The sequence below is a fragment of the Anthonomus grandis genome, chromosome 11 (genome assembly GCF_022605725.1).
Source record: "Anthonomus grandis grandis chromosome 11, icAntGran1.3, whole genome shotgun sequence".
Taxonomy (NCBI): domain Eukaryota; kingdom Metazoa; phylum Arthropoda; class Insecta; order Coleoptera; family Curculionidae; genus Anthonomus; species Anthonomus grandis.
In genome coordinates, this window is record NC_065556.1 from 19,187,128 (window position 1) to 19,208,756 (window position 21,629).

At 35.3% G+C, this 21,629-nt stretch overlaps 1 protein-coding gene across 4 annotated transcripts in view; it reads right to left on the bottom strand.

Annotated features, from left to right (window-relative positions):
* LOC126742111 (serine/threonine-protein kinase tousled-like 2) overlaps positions 1-21,629 on the bottom strand; it is a 175,342-nt gene that overhangs the window by 104,881 nt on the left and 48,832 nt on the right. For 2 of the 4 annotated variants that reach the window (XM_050448664.1, XM_050448662.1), the window contains exon 1: positions 21,009-21,382. The exons of the other annotated variants lie outside the window; for them this stretch is intronic. In XM_050448664.1, coding sequence (XP_050304621.1) covers positions 21,009-21,033 — 25 coding nt within the window. In that variant the 5' untranslated portion in view covers positions 21,034-21,382. Of the gene's footprint in view, positions 1-21,008; positions 21,383-21,629 lie in introns of those variants that run through there. 4 annotated transcript variants of the gene reach the window in all.

A 21,629-nucleotide genomic window follows, 5' to 3' on the forward strand; every position in this document is an offset into this window, starting at 1 on the left:
TCAAATAAAAAAATTAGTTGTTTTATTTAAGCACAAAATTAATTTATTAAACAATACATTGCGTTTAAATTAAAACATTTTTTGACTGATTATTTGAGTTTTAATGATCAATTAAGAAGTAAAAGACTTTACACTCACAAGACTTTTAACGATGTTACAATTTACTACTTTTACTGTGAAAAAAATTGTTTACAAAAAAACAATACAAAAATTATGTGGTTCTAAAACCTATTCACTATAAAGGATGTTACAGTATTATTAAGTGAACAAATTAATTCAGTGGTTTAACATTTTTAAATAAAAAATAATAAATTACATATCTTGGAAGCCACAGGTTATAAAAAATTTAATTTTGAGTTTTGTATAAGTCGATATAGTTTCTAGAAATAAGCAAAAAAAAGCCACTTTTTAAAAACATTTATAATATTAAATAATAAATGGACTAAATTTTAAACATTTGTTAAGACACTTTTTAAGTAATTTAAACGATTTTATTATGACGATTAATTTATATTAAATTAAAAAAAAAATATTTGAATTATCTTGAAAACGGTTGATCACATAAACTTGAAATTTTGCAGCTGTATATATAATTTGATACGTTATTTAAAAATACGCAATAAAAATAAGGGTTGCTATTTAAATAAATCGTCGATGACGTTGTATATTATTTTTGGGACACACTATATAACGTTCTTGTTTTCAACAAAAAAGAGCGCAACTAAAAATACTAATCGAGGATTTTTTTGTGAAAAAAAATTATGTATATGAACTACTGAATTTACTCCAGGTTACAGACTTACACTTTGGCTAGTTTAAATAGGATTGGACCTTCATTTTATTGATTCCTAAACCCAACAATATTACAAACTAAGGTAAATTCCTATAATCGGCCTATTTTGATCTCAGGAATATATGATGAGATTTTGTAAAGACCTTTTTTAAACATTCAATCAAAATTTGGAAAATTTATACTTTTAGCTAAAAAATTGAATTTTGTAGCTTGCCGACTCTTACCACGCATGTTCACTGCGCTCACTGGCCGTTGTGGAGAACACCGTTGCCGTACCATTTCAGTTCTTGAAAAACTAATGCGATTACATCATCAGCGCAATTGCGCCATATATACAAACTGCACCTATCACACAATTACAACTTTGATCCACTTCGGCTAATTGACGTTAGTACTAACCAAATAACAGTGTCTATAATAACCACTCTAAAAAGCAATTCCCATGAAGTACATTCACCTTTTGCGCGAGACCTTCACATCATTTACCATAAATTTAGTATGTCGAACATTCATTTTAGTACTGGTGTTGTTGATTTATTAAAATATAGGAAACATTGCAGGAAATCTAGAGAAACCGCCGCCTCCCGAAAAGAACAAATGGCGGCACTAATCTACGCGAGTCGAAAAATGTGCGTCGTTAACACCTCGTCCGCCCCCAACGGCTCATAACATAAAAGCCCTCCATTTTCCCCATTGAGAGGGTTTAGAGCGAAACTGGTGGCGGCAAGCATAGAGCGGAGGCGGCAGCAGCTTTTCGAATATGTAGAGCACAACCTGTCGCGGGTCGACGGCGGTATTTCGACTGCACCCGAGGGCGTCCCGTTATACGACCGCCGACATTGGCGGTTGACGCCGTCGTTTATACATGCCGTTGGGGTAGGGGGGCGGCGAGCACGTCACGTGATGCTCATTTCATACTTCGAATGTTTGTGGGGCCATTTTTTAAGCGTTTTGATGGGAAAATTCGTTTAAGTTGTCATTTTTATGCAAAAAAAAAAGGGAAATTCCGGGACGATTGTGTGAGAGGGTGTTCAGTAGAATGAGGACCTTCAGATCATTTGGCAACCCCGCTAGCACGAGGGGCCACGAGTTATGACGACTTTGTTTATGAAGATTTTGTCCAGGCTATGCGTCCCACAGTGTTGCGAGCTTATGGAAAAACAGGACAAAAATCATAGCATCTGTTTGACAGTACCGATTTTAATAAAATAGAAAATACTTGATAGCTAGAGCTATTAGATATACACTGCTCAACAATCGAAGTGGATATTATAAAAATCTGCAATTTTAGTTTGCCAATGATTTACAATAAAACAAAATTAAATGTAATAAATAAATCTCTATTAAGTTCACTCACAATAACCCCAAAAAAAAAATAAACAGATCTCCTAAAAAATTTAAATTTTTGACACACAACAGAAAAAATTAAAATAAAATAACACCCTGTAAAGCGTGCCCCAAAGTCCTGCCATGAAAATTAATACCTCGTAGGTCCACCCCTGGCTCGTCTTAGTGCTGTCACCCTGTTTGGCATAGTTCTTATTAAGTTGTTAATGTAGTGTTGAGGAATGTTTTGCCATATTTCCAGTAATTGATTGGCTAGTTGTTCTAAGGTTAGAGGTGGCTGTTCGAGCTGGTTTAATCTTCGAGACATTTCCGCCCATACATGTTCAATGCAATTCATGTCGGGTGAATGTGGTGGCCAGTCCATTCTGGTAATGCCATGAAATTCAATGCGATCATTGACAATTCTCGCACGGTGCGGGCGCGCATTATCATCGATTAAAACGAATTCTTCGCCTATTGCACCAAAAAATGGTACAATTATGTTCTCTATAATAATGTCTCTATATCGTATAGCGTTCATTGTTTCATTTCTTAGCACCACTAAATCGGTGCGGCCATCGAAACTTATGTCTCCCCAAACGCAAACTGAACCGCCACCAAAAAGGGAATAGTGGGCGCCATCAAATTTTCATGGTATCGCTGTCTCCTTTCCCTCCACACCAAAATTCGACCATCAGACATATGTAGCCAAAATCTGGACTCATCCGTAAACATACAAGACCTCCAGTTTTGAAAATTCCAATTACTGTGTTCTATTATTGCCCACCGATTTCTGCATGCACGATGTTCCCCCGTCAACCGTGGATGTGTGGCACGTCGTCTGGCTCTTGGACGCATGTAATCTTCTTCTAACAGTCTGATTAGAAATTACCCTCCCAGTAGCATGCCTTAAGTAGCTGTTAATTCCCGAAGCCGTAAATGTTCGGTTTCTTCTTGCGGTTACTGTTATATAGCGGTCTTGAGCATGAGTTGTAGTAGTTGCACGTTCTCGGCCTCCACCATGCCTGTAAGCTGCAGACCTAGTCCCTACATATCGATGCCATGCACGACTCACCACACTTTGGGACAGTACACCACACTTTGGATCAGTAAATCCTGTTGATATTTGCTATCAACAGGATTTACTCATAGCATAAAACGCAACTTGACGAATTTTATTTTTCTAGGCAAATTTCGGTAATTTATAAAATATCCAGTTCGATTGTTGAGCAGTTTATTTCAGTATATACCACGAAGTAGGTATTGAACAAGAGGGTTTTATTGTATTCCTGTAGAATAATATATTAACAAAAAAAGTCTTCTAAGTGAATTAACGAAAAGTGTTTATGGAGCGGTGCCACGCCTCATTCTTGCGGTAGATTTAGATCTTTAGAGGCGGAATAGCATATTTTCAGCAAATATCAAAGCGTACGGATTTATTTTCGGTATAAATGGGGCTTTTAGTTTTAGTCAGTCAAGGTATAGTATTTCAGTATTTAAATTACTATTGACTATTTGGTAGAAAAATAATTGATGCACACAAAAGTGGTGTACGACAAGTGGTCAAAAGCAAAATGCTTAATTCTATTATAAAAAAAATTAAATGATCATAAAAAATTGCCCATAGTTTGATTCTCACAAATCGGCAAATAAAAGTTTAAGTCAATTGCCTGGTGTTAATGTAAGTTTTAAGACGTCCAAGGGAATCAGTATTATTTAGTAAAAGCCGCTAAAAAACCGCTAATCAGCAGGAAAAACCACAAGGCCCAACTCAACTTTGCAAAAAAATATTTGCATTGGACAACCAACGACTGAAAAAAATTTCCTCTTACTTATGAAAGTCCATTTAATTTATTTGGATCTAATGTAATATCGTGGGTATATCGCCCAGAAGGGAATACTGGGTGGATCCTGCATTATATGGGGATTTTCCTGCACATAGTCCCGATCTTAACCCTATTCAAAAACTCTGGGCGGAACTAGACCGGCATATAAGACAACATCAGATCAGCAATAAAAATGATCTATTAAAAGTTTTGCAAGGATCCTGGAATTCTATTAGAGAAATAGTGAAACTTTTGGAATCCAGGCCAAACCGATGTCGCAAGGTTATTGCCAATAAGGGATACTCTATCCACTATTAATTTTACTAGTTCAGAAATAAGTATTATGTAGAAATATTTGATAAAAAAAATTTGGTTTTCCTATTTTTATCCTTAGAGTAATTCGTTTGTTTAAATAAAATCTTTGGTTTTCGCTACATAGTCTATTACTTTACCAAAATAAAATCTTTAAAAAAGTTGTTGATTTTCATTATGTATGGACCTGCATTACTCTCGTTTCATATTTAAATAAAACCTAATTTTGAAAAGTTTTTCTACTTTCGGATAGTGTATGTGATTTAATTTGGCATATTTTAATGAGGAATTTACTTCATTTATACTTACAAGGTGCCCCTAAAGGTACAATTATTAGGTTTTAAACAACCATAAAAAATTTAAACTTAGCGTTTCATTTTGAGTCAATCAAAGTGGTTTTAAGTCAAGTTGAACCAGGGTCATTTAATTATTTTTAGGTTTGAATTGAACAATTGATTGCCTGGAAAAGTAAAAAATCAGTCGATTTTCTATCACTATAATTTAACTCTGGAATTTCTAACGCCATATTTTGAGTATTGGAAAATAAGTGTTTTTTTTAAATTCTGAGATATTTGAGAAATGCAGAAAAGTTAAAGTTAATTCAAAATTCAAAAAAATCATGTATTTGAAATACAAAATGTTAATTATTAAATTACAATTTTAGTTCCTTAGCAAATGGGTATGCATGCGTCTCGATTTTAATAGAACCGATACATAAACAAAAATATAATTTTATTCAAATTAAATTAAATTCAAATATAATTTTTTTTCCAATTAAAAAAAAACACGCAATGTGGATTCTAAAGGTAAGGGCATGCAACGAATTGAAGAGGAAGGCGCAGAAAGAAGCGAAAAACTAATGATAGTTACATGAAAAAAATTATATAATATTACTTCAGGATATACAATTCAAATTAAATTATCCACAACCATTGACAAAATATAAATATCAACAATGCATACAATACAAGTTGTACTTCTACTATTATTCATTTGAAGAGAAAAAATTGTAATACTAATACATTTATATATCAAGGAACTTGGCATGCCAATCATCATTTAACTATTGATTTGAAAGTCTAAAGAAACCTTTTAATATACTTTTTTAATCTATAAAAAGAGTAATTTTTTGCATAAGCAGCTAAATGATTCCACATTTGTGGAAGAGATCACAAATAGTGGTTTTAGATACATTTTGATTATGCGATAAATGAGACAGTATAAATAATAGGTTCACCTATTTTCCATATTTAAATAATAGTGAAGATTAAGAAAAGGAGCTATGCGACATCTGAATGACATGCCATAAGAAAACCTCATACAAGAACTTTGCAGTTTTTTGATAGACTGCACTAGTGACAGCATTAATATAAACTACATCGTAATAGTCAAACAGAGATAGAATTAATGTATTACATAATAACGATTTAGCTTTTGCTGCAATGTGACGCTTTAGATTATGCAAACCCTTAGACCCATATAAGCAATACTTAACTATATGACTTATATGGGCTGCTATCAAAAATTACTCCTACATTTTTGGCTTCATTCCCTACTGGTATATCTATTTTGGATTTTTATAGTGTGAAAAGAGCACATGATTTATCAGTATTCAGTTTGTTTTCGATAGTGATTTTCAACATATATAGAAATGTTATCCAGATCATTACTAAATTGTATTCAGGAAATAGGTGAGGAATTTGACAAAATGATGTATAAGGGCTGAAGCATTGTATTAGTCAATTTTGCCTTCATATCAGCTACATAAAAGGAAAATAATAAAGGTCCTAGAGTAAATTCTTGTGGTACTCCACTATTTAAATGTACATAATTTAATTTTGAAATTGAGTGTTGATTTTTAATTAGAACATACCAGAATCTATCAGAAAGATAAGACTTAGATAAGATAAGAATTATCTGAAAAACGAAAATAGTGCAATTTTGCAAGTAAAATCTTATGGTTAATTGTATGAAATGTTTTACTAAAGTCTATAAGATACAGGCAAATTGTAGATTCTTATCTTCATTATGTCTTATAGCATTAATAAGCTTTACAAGACAAGTAGTTGTACTGAACTGTCACCGAAAACTGGACTGACAGCTTGGAATAATATTATAAAAATTAAAAAATTCTATGATCTGATTATAAATATGTTTTTCCAAGATTTTAGAAACAACAAGTTGATGATGATAGTCCTATATGGTTGGAAACTTTGGTGTGACGCTCAAATTACGAGACAGTTTTACTACTAACCAAAACTCTTTAATTTTACTCTCGACACGTGTTTCGCTAACGATGTTAGCATGTTCGAGAAAAGACTAAACTGAGTTGATGATGGTTAGCGAACGACGAAACATCGTATCGAAAATCTCAAGAACACTATCATGTAGCACGAAAAAAGTGGAAATGCAACAGTGCAAATTATTTTAAAATTGGATTGGAAATAAGTTCAGAAAAAATAAAATCAACTTTTCAAAATATCGATTTTTTTCGAATATCTTCTGCACTATTCGGAACTTTTTAATTTTTTAAATGGCTCACTATAGCTACGTTTACAACGGGGGTACCAAATATTTAATACTTGGATAAAATGACCTCACGAGGACTATTTTTCCGGTGTAAACGTCAGCGCACTAAAATTTGATACGCGAATTTGATGCTTCCTAAACAGGGTAGATCAAATTTAGTTTTTTTCGGTGTAAGCACCTAGGACCTATTTTGAAGTACCAAGTTTGACATTTTATTGGATATTAGCTTAGGAGGTTTTTATTTTTCTACACAAAAATAAAGAAGAAAATACAGAGGACAAGCTTAAGCCTTGAAAAAGAAATTATTAGTTTATTTTTATTATCTTTAAACAATAACACTGAAAGATTTAGAGGTTATGTCCTATAATTCTTCGTCTAAACTCACTTCAACTGACATTTTGATCCTAGAGATAATCCTGGACTAATTTAATTAGCTATACTAAATAAAAATAGTCAATCATTTGATCCATGAACCTAATAGATCCGCGCGTTGTTAAGCCTAAAAATTCTCAATTGCCTCAATTTAACCATCTTCGTATCTCTTTTAGGGTATCCAAGATCCCTATGTGGAGGATCGAATTTAAAACACCCTTTATACCGGTATTCAAAATATGATGAAAAAATTGTTGATATTTTTAATATTTGTCCAATGTTCGCGGAACTTTGCCCTCGCAGGCCGTTAAGAGGAATATGGGGCATCATTTAATTAACCGAAAATTAAAAGAAACTCCTCACAGTCGAAGGTGAGACCCTTTGAAAAAGCTCCCCTTATAAAAAAGGGGATTTTAATTAAATAAGTCCTGTCAGTTTAAATTTAAAATTGTTTTCCCGAGTTTCCTCTTATTGGATGTCGCGGAGAGAGAGGGAGAGAGGGCGAGACCGGAGCAGACACCTGAATTATTGAGGAGGCACGATTGTTTCCATCGCATCGGGGCGAATATAAATGGCGGATTAAAGATGATTGAAGTAAAGTGAGGTGAGGCCATTAGATTTGATTCTTTTGAGGTGGCGTGTAGTCTAGAAAAAGAAGAAGAAAATGATGAAGAAGAAGAAGATGAAGAAACTCATCTCAAACTCCTTGAAGAGGAATTAAAAAAAAAAATCCTCCCTCTGGAAAAATTGACATTAATGCTTCTCCAGTTTATCTCACGTTGCAAGTGACAAGGTCAGCCTACGTAGTATAATCAACAGAAGCGGCAGCACGACGACGACGACGACGGGCGGTATGTACGCCGACGATTTGTCGGCGGCGTCGCGGCGCAAACCGTCCCCGTTGATAACGATAAAACGGGAGGAAATCGATTTTGCTCCGTGACGTTTCGTCGTTTATCCGTTCCATATATCCCGTATCCCGTCGTTTTCCTCGCGTTGCACTGAACAAACCGAGTTTCGGGTTTAACGCTGCCGTGTTGGGAATAGTTTTGTCGGGGGTTGAAGGGGTGCCAGCCATTCCGTGATTCGGGAGCGCAGCGGCGTAGCGACCTGTTGGAGAGATAGAAATAGCGCTCTACGGGGGTTTATACCGAGTTCGAGCGATAGAAATGAGGTTTTTCTGCCATAGTTTAGTTAAGAAAAGCGATCATCATTTAAGATACTTGAGGATCTAGGCATGAAAAGTGAGTTTTCATTTGTCTATTTCTGCTTGTATCATCTGACAATTACAGTACTCCGCAAAAATTTGGAAACGTCTAAGAAATGGAATAAAATGTAATATAATCTAAAATGCAACAGCATATGAGAAAGAAGAACTTATAAGATGGTCTGTTACTTATCCTATAAAAGGTGTTGCAATAAAAAGGCAAGATTTGAATTGCACACCATGTTGGACAGTCATAATGTTACATGATTATGACGTGACAGATCGAAAGTTGACAGATGGGGTTTCTTCTTCTGTTTCGGCTGTTCATCACTTGGTGGACTTTTCGTCTAAGCAACTTAGGCTACTCCAACCATGTACTATTCCCTCTACTGGGAACTGTACCTTAACACGGCCTCTTTTTTTTGTATAGGTTCCCTTTACCAGTCTGATGTACTGGCTTGGGAGAGGCTCTTCTGTTTCGGGGCACAGTCGTACTGAAGTTACCCCCCTTCCAGACTGTTTTACGAATAACCGGTCTCTTTCACCTCCAAAGTCTCAAGATTTCGGAGGAACTTCGCTAGTTAAGTATGACCGCCACATACAATTCGCCTCGTGTCTTCCGTCACCTCAACAACTCTGGATTAATAGGAATCTGCGGTCACAGCCCCTAGCAAAAATAAATATGGACGATTGTCAAAAATTATTTTCAAAATAATAAAAGCCTAATGGTACGAATGTGCGTCCAATGTTCGATCGAAATAATGTTCCTAATTCATCTACTGTAAAAAGAATAACCAAAAAATTTGAAGGTACTGGTTCGGTTAGTGTTGTGAAATACACAGAAGAAAACATCACGGCACTGCGCGAGAGTGTGACAGAAAGGCCAGATTTGCCAATTCGTCAACGGGCACAAGAATTGAATTTTTCAAGGGGAACTCTACAGCAAATTCTAAAGATTTACTGCAGCATTTCTGCAAAATCCAAAAACTGACTCAACCACTTCTGCCATCGGACCATGAACTGTGAAGAGAATTCACTAATTGGTTTGCTGAGCAACCTGCTGATTTGGCAAACAAAATCATTTTCAGTGATGAGGTTCATTTTCACCGTCGTATTTGGGCTTAGAAAAAAGCAACCTACGAATGATCCATCAGAAAGCTATGCATCCACACCTTGTCTCTATCAATTCAAAAGTGTTTTTTTAGAAAAAAAATACCTATTTTCATTGATTTTAAGAGTATACTATCTTCAACAGTCCACAAAAAATCTTAAGGCATGAAACAGTTCTCAGAACAATAGGTAAATGATTAAATCATTTACGTTCCTCATATATCAATGATCTCATAACCAATGCTTCGCTTTGGCAAACGTAAATTGGAGGCCTAGCGCATCATATATCGTTGATTAGTTCCTTGGATTAGGGTTTTAAAAATAAGGGATGAGATTGCCAAACCAAAGAGAGATGTCAATGCTAAAACCCTCTGAGCCACAAAATGAGGCCTACAAGATTTTCTCTCGTTGATGTTAACCAGAAATCTAATTGTCTTTTTCGTCGTCCGTAGACGTCGTCCTACCCCAAAATGGAATGCCGTATCTAAGATGCGACTCAAGAGGCTGAAATAAACTCAACGTGCAAGATCCTTACCCAATTCATTCATAATAGCTCTTATTGCAAAACAATCTGATAATAATTTCTTGCTCAAGTGAATTATTTGATCTTCAAAATGCAGTTCCTCATCAGGAAGAAATTTTGCTACTTTTAAATCCGGCAGGCGATCCTCCTCCAAGAGCAAACCCCTTACATCAGATCTAAATCCAACAACATATGTCTTACTCACATTCAAGGAAAGTCGGTTTGAATTAAACCATTCTTTAACTACCTTAACGTCTTGAGATATTATGTGTTATACCCATTTCCTGCGACGTATGGAAGTATCGTCCGCAAAGAGAGTAAAAATTCCATAGATGTGCAAGTAGACTATAGATCGTTTATATAAAGGAGAAATAAAACCGGTTCCAGGACAGAGCCCTATGGGACTCCACATTTGATGTTTAGTGAAGAAGACCTTAGTTTAGATAAAGAGTTTCTAACAAGATGACAACGACCTTCAAGGTAGCTTTTAAACCTGGACGGAGCGACACCTCGGAACCCGTATCTCTCCAGCTAGGACAGCAGTATTCCACGATCCACACAATCGAAGGCTTTGGATAGATCACAGAACATCGCCGCCGATGTGTTCCCCTTATGCCAAAATAAACCGTCTCCAAAAAGCTGTAAATAACATGTTGAGTGCTTCTTGTCAATTGAAACCCAAATTGTTTAGATGTTATCAAATTAAATGTATGTAGATATTCTTCCATGACTGGAAGTAAAGATTTTGCAAACAAGAAATTGCACAGAAATTGGAAGGGTCGTCATCCTTAAATAGAGAAAGTTACCATTGCAGACCAAAACAGCCCCTGGGACCAAGACGCATTAATACAGGCAGATAGAGCATCCAGAGGAAATTCCATCAATTCCACTTGACCTTTTGCCCGTAATCTTTGAAATCACTTTCCCAATTTCTTCCGTTGTCAAAAAAAGTAAACGAACCACTACAGGAAACACTTTGAAGATATTAAGGGGGATCGGTTTGAGAGGATAATTTTTGTGTCAAGTGGCCAAATCACAATAAAATTTTAAAGATCATCGGGATCCATATTAGGGTTGTTGCTACTGGTTGTTACGAAATTAAGTTATTTTTCACAACTTTTTTTTTGTTTGTTTATTGCATTAAAAAACCTTTTGTATGTATCTTTGGCAGCTCTGATAAGTCTGCTATATGTGCAGCGGTATTTATTGCAATAGCAAATAAATGAGTATTCATCAGTAAAGTTTCTTAAATAATTTAAAGAACTAAGATTTTTAGCAATGTCCTTAGGCCCGTAGTAAGCCAAGATTAGATTTTGTAATTGGACCGTTTTTCTTTGAAAATGAAGAAGGTAATACAGTAAGGGTGAATGGCGAACGTTATCGTGCTATGATACCACCGTTTCTTGTGCCTCATTTGGAAGCTATTGATCTTGACATGTGGTTTCAGTAGAATAGTGCCACTCATAGACGAGTTTATTCCTCGTCATGTAATTTCCCCCATTTGGTGACCGGAATTGGCATCCACGCTCTTGTGGTTTAACGCTTTAATACTTCTGGCCTGCAACCAAGACATTTATTTGATAGAAAAGTGCTTTAACAGTTGAATGAATTCTTAAATCAACCATCTGAGTTTTAGTAATTTTTAAATGTTTGAGTGAGTAAATATAGGTAATTTATTTGTGCCAATATTTAATTTGGCTTTTCAGTTATAATTTCGTTGATCATTGTAATTAGTTTTAGCTTATGTATTTTTATGGGAAAATAAATGGTATGGTATTGGATTGTATGTTTTTGCTGAAAGGGCCACAAAAACGACTGTTTCTGTATAGCGATTCATTTTCACTAATCTCTGTGTCTGATGGTCCGCTACTGCGGCACTTCGATTCGCTCCTAGCATAAAGAATTCGTTAACTTCTCGAACTGAAACCAGGGGGCATCTGAATATCCGCGACCTTTTTGCAATTCCCATCTTATTCTTGGCCGCTTGCTTTGTCACGATCTCGTTAATTCTGCGGGTCGTTTGCCTCTGCCGTCCGCCATTTTCATACCAATTAATCGATCGATACGATGCCTGGTTGCCCCTAACTTAGAAATCCAATAAAAATTTCACAATATAAACGTTAAAATGCACCATAACCTCAACCGCTTATTACTCGGTATAAGTATAGACTTAACCCTTACAAAAAGGCATTTCGAATGTAAATTGGCAGCCGATTCGCGTAAGGAACACACGCGAATTTTATATGAAAATCTAATGAGAGGGTAAAGGGGGGTTGCGAACGTGACGTTATTATTTTTAAACCGCGTTTGCGTTTTGAAAGTTCGCAATTATATTCTGGTTCGTATTGATCCGCAAAAGACTTTGTGTATTCCAGCGTTATCCAGACACAGAGTGGTTTTAATGGAAATTGAACTGTCGATATCGTAAATTTAATCCTCTAGGTACGAATCTACAGTTTTTCTATAGAGGGGTGAAGAGGCGTTTATCTCGACTCGATCTGTGGGTATCTATAGTGTCTATTCGATGATGCTACATTCTCACGACCTTAAACATATTATTATTATACACACGGGCCTGAAAATGTTGACTACGGGGGACCCTTGTGGCCTTTCCCCCCTTCCCCTTCTTATCCTCCGTACGTTTTACACCACCTTCCTTCGTGTTAAATGGGAAAATTCCACGTCAATATTCTGCTTTATATATTTACCACTACTATACGTCGTCCTCTCTTGTTTTCTTGTTCCTTCTATATAGGATATACAGTGCATCTGTAAAGTAGCGGATAAGTTCAATAAAAATTAAATGGACCGTTTCTGAAAAAATGCCGTCGAAACCGTCGATTTTAATATTGGGTTTAGGGTTTTTCTACGTGGAAATTAAATATATAGGGTATACCTAAAAAAAATATATATGACGTCATCAATATGTTTTTTAAATGGAAACCACCATTTTTTATCTAAATTAAAATATGTTGGTATTTTAGTTTTTTAGTTGTTGTTGTCAGTGTCAAAAAGTGAATGTATTTTGGTGCAACTATTTGAAGTATTTTTACATTTGCAAGTGGTGTTTATTCTTTTTGAGAGGCGAAAGCAGTTATTTATATGAGAAAATTAACCAAACGGAGATAATATGTCGCGTACTCAAAAGGAGGTGGTTCAGTTGTTTAATGCAACTCATCCTGACGGGTCACCTATTAGCCAAAGCACGGTAAGCAGATTTGAAGCAAAGCGTCGTGAATTTGGGCATGTTCGGGATACTCAAAAAGCTGGTCGGGGTTCAATATCTGAAGAAGATGAGCTTAACGTTCTGTTAACGGTCCAAAATAACCCCAAAGCCACAATCACAGGCACGGCTTCTAATGTTAATTTAACGCGATCTACTGTGCATAAAGTATTGAAAAAAGCAAAGTTCCACCCTTAAAAAATATTCTTACTTCAAGAGCTATCGAAAGATGATTTTGATCGCCGAAATGAATTTTGTGAGCAAATGCAGCAATTATGTAATGATAATAATATTGTAAAACGGATAATATTTTCTTACTCTAAACGGCCATGTGAACAGACAGAATTGTCGATACTGGGCGACTGAAAACCCTCATTGGTTCACAGAATGTCATACACAACACCCCTCAAAAAGTGAATGTGTGGTGCGGTATATAGTGAAAGGAAGAGTTTTAGGACCTTACTTTTTTGATGACACTCACTGGTGAGAGGTATTTGGACTTTCTTAAAAATGATCTTACCCCCGCTCTGATAACTTTGTATCCGGATTTGGAAGAACTTGACATGCACCAACGTGATCTCTTTTTTCAGCAAGATGAAGCCTCGCCACACTACGCAATTATCTAGATGAAGTTTTTCCAAATCGTTGGATAGGTAGACGAGGGTTCATCGAATGGCCACCCAGATGGCCAGATTTAACTCCCCTCGATTACTTTTTATGGGGATACTTAAAAATTAAAGTATATGTCACTAAACCAGCGAGTTTAAAAAATTAAAAGAACAAATACGCCAGGAAATTAGAAATATTACTCCAGATGTCATTGACAACGTCCAAAAAGAGTTTTTAAATCGCCTTGGTTATTGTCAGGTGGTTAACAGTGCTCAATTCGAATATTTAATTTAGATAAGTATTTCTTTAATTTTAAATTTTATTATAATTTTTCGTTCAAAATTCCTTATGTAACCACTATTCATTTATATACCATATCCTTTGTAAAAAATGTGTTCTTTCTGATTCTGCATTAAAAAAGGGTGATTTCCATTTAAAAAACATATTGATGACGTCATTTTTTTTTGAGTCACTCTGTATATTTAATTTCCACGTAGAAAAATCCTAATTCCAATATTAAAATCGACGGGTGCACTGTATACAGAATAAGTATGGTTGGACGTATTTGTTCAATATGGCCGAGATTTTAATTAGGTTAACTAGAATGTTAGAGATCTCCCTTATAAGAAAAAATATGTAGGGGTTCCTACAGGTTCTTACAGGTTGAAGAATTTGATCGAAGTAAACGTATAATTTGAATGATGATGTCTGGCTGGTATAACGAAAAAGTCCTTGACCTTCAAAGGTTATATATCTCTGAGAGTTCTTTTTCTACGTCCGACCCTTCTGCAATGCAAAAGAAAGAGAGGAATCACGTGAGCAGTTTTAAAATTCGTCCGAAGAACGTCGCGTAGCAAGGCCAAGAATTCAGTGGCCCGCATTTTTCTTCCTTTTTCGTCGATATCTTCGGTTACCAAGCAAAACGTTCCATTTTGATATGAGCTGATGCACACACACACACACACACCTTTACTTAGTGGTTTTCGAACCCGCGCATATGGTAATGAAGAGGCATATTCTAGGGCAACGACGCTAGGAGGATGAGGTTACCAAATTCACTGAACCAAACTGAAGAAGAAATCTACTCCATCTGCAATATCTTCTGCATAAAATAACGTCATGAAGTGAGAATAGGACAATGAAACCTTCTCGTATAACTTAACTCCAGACAGTAAAAGTAATGAATCATTTGATTAACCTTCCATATTAACATGTTGGTGTACAGAACGACTAACGTGGTAACAATCTCCAATACCGCCCGCGTAAAGTTACCATGTATAGGGGGGAAGGGTGAAGGAAGATATCATGGCCGGTCTAACAATAACAAAAATCGTCTTTGAAATAAAAGACGTGCAAGTGGGGGAGAGGAAGGACCGGTTTAACGACGCCTTTACATAAAGTGAGAGAGCAATAACCAAGCATCCGATGAGTTTATACTTGCGCCTGACATTATAGGCCTTAGTGGTGCTGGTGAACGAGAAATGCAGAAAACAACAACACAGAAGTGCAGATCTTAAGCGGTTGATGAACCTTATGCTTCAACTATAGAAACGTATATAGCGTACATGGTTTCAATCTTGGAATTGCGGTAAATAGTAATTATTTTGCCTCATCAGGTCGGACCGGACGAAAACAAAGAAGGCAGGCATTATTGGGATCAAGATGTTCTAGGATAAATTTTTTTCCGTTGTTCAGGTAATCAAAGTAATGGATTTTTTTTATACAATTATTTATTCATTTAATATAGTTCACACGCCCAGGCTCTCATCTAGATTTCCATATCACCTTCACCATTACATTTCTTCTCACTCTTCTTCAGAGTTGTTCCATTTGCTTCACAGGTCCAGGGTGACTTTCTCACAAATTCCATTTTCGTTGCGCCCTATTTTATTAGTCAATCTCTTGTCCTTCTTGCGCCCTTTCACCAAGATGGTCCTTCATGGAAATTTAGATTAAAACTCAATGATCAAAAGGGAATATTTTGAGATGATGAGATGCAATGCGAAACGTTCGAGATAACCAGTGGCTCAATCAGGAAAGTTCAAAATTTCTGGACTAATTCCATAATCTGATAAGAGAAATTTATGACACTTGGGATATGATAAAGAAGTGGAAACTTATCAACACACATTCTTTAATTCCTGAATGCCAGGCAGGTTTTAGAAAGAACTTTAGTGCTTCTACCAGTTTGGTTAACCTTCTTAATGAAATCAGAAAAAATGAAGAAAAAAAAGAATTAACATGTCTTGGGTTGTTAGATTTTAGTAGAGCCTTCGATACTCTAAGTCACGAAATGCTATTAGCAAAACTTTATTATGCAGTAAATTTTTTTAGGTCTTATTTAGCTGACAGAGCTCATTGCGTAGTTTTTAATAAGGAATTTTGCACTAAAAAATCAAGTTACCACATTGTATCTACGGGTGTCACGCAAGGCTTCATTTTGGTCCCATTGCTCTTTTCTTTATATGTTGCTGACATGATATCTTGTGTAAAACACTCAACATTATAGCAATAAGCGGGTGATTCCCAACTATATGTTTCGTTTTCACGCAAAAATCTTCCTATAGCTCAATTTCAGTTTATTCGGGATTTAAAAAGTATTGATAACTTTTCACAACTTAAAATTAAATGCTTCCAAATGTTATACAATAATACTGGGTTGTGGCAAAAGTGCTTTTGACGTTTCTCCCAATTTTCATGCACAGATTCCAAATGTTCAGCTATACCAGTAGTCAATGAGGTCAAAAATCTGCGCGTGTATGAGGCATGAGGTGAAAATACCCTATGTACACAATTATTTATCACATTTTAAAAACTGGAGAGCCTGGTAAATAATTTTAAAAATCATCTTCATATGTATAACACTAGATTTATAATTTTTTTCCCAAAGTCCCAAGTCCAAAGACCTGTGGGTGTCCTGTGGGACAGCATAGAAACACAGATTTTCAAAAATCTTTTGTTTCTGTAGCCTCTCAACTTTGGAATAAATTGCCTGAACAATTTTCAATAGGAGTATTTAAAAAATATATTCAAAATTATCTCCTTGAAAAACAGCAATGGAACGCTTAATTTAATTTGAAATAAATACAATCAAGGTGTTTAAAAACCATGAAAATGGCTGTATACATTTTTTTATTGGGCTTTGGTATCCGCTCGCCTCTATCTAAAATTTCTTTACAAGTAGCATTTGTTACATGCCACGTTCTCCTTTGCACCCCTTCTGCGTCTACCTACCTCCCTCTGATATTTCTTTTACTGTTAAAAAAAAGCATATATTGGCCAGGTTAATAGTTATTATTAATCTTTGTTTTTATTTATTATTCTTTTTTAAAAAAATGGCCTCGCTACACAGGTTTGCACCTGTGCTAACGGTTTCATAATCGAGGCATGGTTCTATTTATCATAATGGTTTATTTCTTGTAAATTGATAATTATTTATGTAATTTTATTGGTAAATAAATTTTATTTGAATTTGAAGATGATGAAAGGAAACGCTATCTGGGTATAGCGTGTCCTTTCACTCTTCTTCCACTGTTCTCCCATTTGCTCTCATTTCTTATCACTTTGGTGTTTACAGTCTGCTTCACAGGCCCAAGCTCTCATCACGGTGACCTCAGAAAAACTTATCTACTTTTTTTAATAATCAAATGTTTGTTTTTTTTTGCATTTTCATTTTCATTAAAAGGGTGCTATAAAATTTTAAAACTTCATTAAAACTTTCATAAATGTGGTGTAATGATGATTTTTTAAATTTTTAATTGGTAATTATAATTATATATGTTAATATTTTGATCTATAAAAATATGGATAAATTCAGTAGATAGACAATTTATTATTTTAAAATTTAATATTTATAATATAGATTCGTAAAGAACTGTGGATTTTGAGAAACAAGCATTCTTAATTTCTTTTTAAATATGGTCTTTCTATGTAAATATTTTCTTAATAAAGGAGGTAATAAATTGTACTTTTTTAGCATAAAAATGATGTGAATAATTTACTTCAGTAAAAGATAATTTGTCTTTTGATAAGAGTTACAGACAACCTTTAAACGTATAAATTTCGAAGATGAAGTAAGTCAGAATGTCCATACAATTGAGAAGTTGAGGAATGGGGTAGTTTATTAAGTGCTGTTTTTAATAATTTAAAGTATTTTCATGCATTGCTCCAAGGAATTATGCAATAACTTAGCAGCGACTTCACTAAAGCTCCATATAAAGGGTGTTTTTCTTAGAGACGAGAACTTTCATTTGGCAACACTGTTTTTTATGACAGCCGACGTGACAGTTCTGGGTTATTTTTAGGTAAGTTTGGTTTGGCAATTCATCATGAACAGACTCACGCCGGAGCAACGTTTCCAAATTGTTCAAAGTTATTTTGAAAGACATGGTTCTATTCGAGAAACACATCGGGCATTACGTGAGTTTTATGGTGCTCATAATCGTCCTTCAGAGATATTAATTCGAGATACTGCTGATCGTTTTCGCAATACTTTTACTCTAGTCGACAATACGCATCCCGTAAGACGCCGTACAGTGCGCACGCAACAAACGATAGCTGCTGTGCAGCATAGTGTTGATCATGATCCAAATGTGTCAATTCGTCGTCGTTCTCAACAAGTGAACTTATGTCCATCCACTTTATGGAAAATTTTGCGCAAAGATCTCGGATTGCGAGCATATAAAATTCAACTTGTCCAGGAGTTGAAACCCCAGGATCATCTTTTGCGCCGTACATTAGCTGAATGGGCGGAAGGAAAGATTGCTGTTGATTTCATATGAAAATTTTGTACAGTGATAAAGCACACTTTTGGTTAAATGGCTATGTAAACAAGCAGAATTGCCGAATTTGGGGGGATGAGAATCCATGAGCTATTGGCGAAAAACCGTTACATCCAGAAAAAAAAAACTAACTGTTTGGTGCACTTTATGGGCCGGTGGAATCATTGGTCCTTACGTCTTCAGAAATGCTGATGGTCAGAACGTTACAGTAAACGGTGAGCGATACAGAAACATGATAACTTTTTTGTGCCTCAATTGGAAGACGTTGCAGAAATGTGGTTTCAGCAGGACGGTGCCACGTGCCATACAGCGCGCCAAAAAATTTATTTACTGCAAGAGACATTCGAGCAACGAATAATTTCAAGGAATGGACCTGTAAAGGCCAGCTCGTTCGTGCGACTTGACGCCATTAGATTATTTTCTTTAGGGCTATGTTAAGTCGCATGTCTACGCTGATAAACCCGAAACACTTGAGAACTTGGAAGCCAACATACGACGCGTGATTGCCGAAATACAGCCTGCAGTACTGGAAAGAGTGTGTGAAAATTGGACCTCTAGATTACGCCACGTACGCGCCAGCCATGGGGGTCACATGCCCGAAAGAATCATTTTTGAAATATTAATGCCAAAAAAAAATTCTTTAATATAAAAGCAAATTCGTTCATATCAATAAAATATTTTGTGGTTAATTTCAATTTAAAGTTCTCCGTCTCTAGAAAAAACCCTTTACTTGTTATATTATTGTTTTTATTTTGTTTATTATTATTATATACTTTACTTGTTTTATTGTTTGTAAAACATGTTCCTTACTTTTGTGCCCAAAGCAACTACATCTTCTTTCCATTTAAGATGCTGATCTAAAATTATACCAAGGTATTTTTATTTTTCTCTCTTCTGGATGTAAGGACAATCACAATTATTAACATTGTTTGGTGAAAAACCGTTTTAGTTATGTATAAATTTTATTTATAACTTAGTGATCTACAGTCGTTGCTGAAAAAGTTAAAAATGGAGTTTTTACTGCGTTAAGACTTAATAAACTAGTACATAACCAACTATGTATTCACCTGTTCTATACCATGTTCTACACATCTACAAACTTTCGGCCGCGTTTTGGCGGTAAACAAAATAGCTGTATCGTCTGCATAATATGATATAACATTTGAGTTTTCAAGAATTTTACTAGTATTAGTAATATGAAAATTAAAAAATGAATCATTGAACACCCCTGTTATTGTATTATATCAACTAAAAGTTTCATTTATTTTTGTTTTTGGTCGTCTATTAATTAAACATTTTTTTAAGAGCTAATTGACTATTCCTTATATATCTATATTTTGCAATTGTTGAAATAAAATATCATACAGTTGATACTGAAGACGGACACTAATGAACTAATGAAGATATACAACCATTAGAAAGAAGACGAGCATTAGAACGTTGACTTTCATAATTGTCAAATTATTGAGATAAAATATTCAGAAGAATCAAAATAATAACTGACAGGGTTACCGGCATGTGAGCTCTTTTCTTAAGTTTTATTCCTTAGATATTGTTTTAGTACATACAGGTTTCAGGCCAGAGGGTTTACTTTGTTTAAAGTTTTATTTCGATTTTTTTCAGTGACTTGGGTCACCTACTATGACCAACAAATTGAATTTGCAAACAAATTTGTGAACACATAACAGCCCTAAATACATGAAATGCGAGATCCTTACTATTTTTAATTAACAAAAAAAAATAGTACCGTTAGAGGGTGTTAAAATATAGTAATTATTTCATAATTTTATAATAGCATACGAACATTGAACAATAGGAAATTCACTTTTAAGAAATTCCGACTAAAAACCAGAATTTACCACCATTAACTTTGGCAATAATTGATGTAGACTTTCACCTAAACTTTATGAACTTTTGTAAAGTACGGCAACACTGCCGAAATTCCTTATTATAAAAATGGACGTATTGGAGAGTTTTCGCATTGCAATGTTTTGAAAATGGACATGATTTACTAAAAAGTTTTTTAGTGGAAAATATGATTTATCCAAATTTTTATTTCTTTTTATTCTTCTATAGACCGAACTCTTTTTACTAAACAAAGTTTGTTGGAAAATCACTGGATCTTAAATTGCTCAATCACCTCAACTTCGTGTTTATGAACCTCCAAATGCTTTGACGTGAAATGTTCCAAATGATGAACCAAGTGGTTTTTCCTCAATGAGGAAGTGGAGGGCAGTAAAGCAATGATGTCATCAAGGTAGGTAAGAGGAATGTTGAGCGACGCATATTGCTCATATAATTGAATCTTACTAGTTTTTCTCGAAACTCGACTTCTCGAAAAAGATAGGAATGTGAGGTGATTCTAAGCGACGCACTTACTACAATAAATAGACTTACCAAAAGAAGTTCTAAGTACAGCCATGGCATCCTATAAAGATCCTGATGTCTATCCCTTTTCACTACAACAATAATCCAATATCCATCTCCCTCCTTCACATACAACAATGATAATCCTCAAGCGTCAAAAAAAAAGAGAACTACCAACTCGTAAGAACTAACATAGGAAGGAGCGACGACGACTCATTGAAAAAAAAATTGAGCGACGCGCGACAAGGATAGAAACACATCGTCGACGAATCTCGCTCTCGTAAATTAAATTCGCGATTTTAAAGGTCGCAACCACGCGCGACGTAAAGTGAGCTACTACTTATTACTACACACACACACTCGCAGAGAGAGAGAGTGAGAGAGAGTATGACCGAATCGCACAATGGTCGTCGATGCACTGTGCGACCTCCTCGGGATTTACGAAAATTATTCGGATTCGGTTAATCGTCGAATGCCACGTTGCCGCTTCGACTTTTTGACAGGCGCGAACACAACGAGCGAGAAGAAAAGTTCGTCTCGACGCGTGATAAATTTATTCGTTCTGTGGTCCTTCGAGCCGCAGCTATTCTTAAATTTGCATTTAAATTCCTGGAAAATCCACAAGATAATAACAACACAGAGTAATGGATC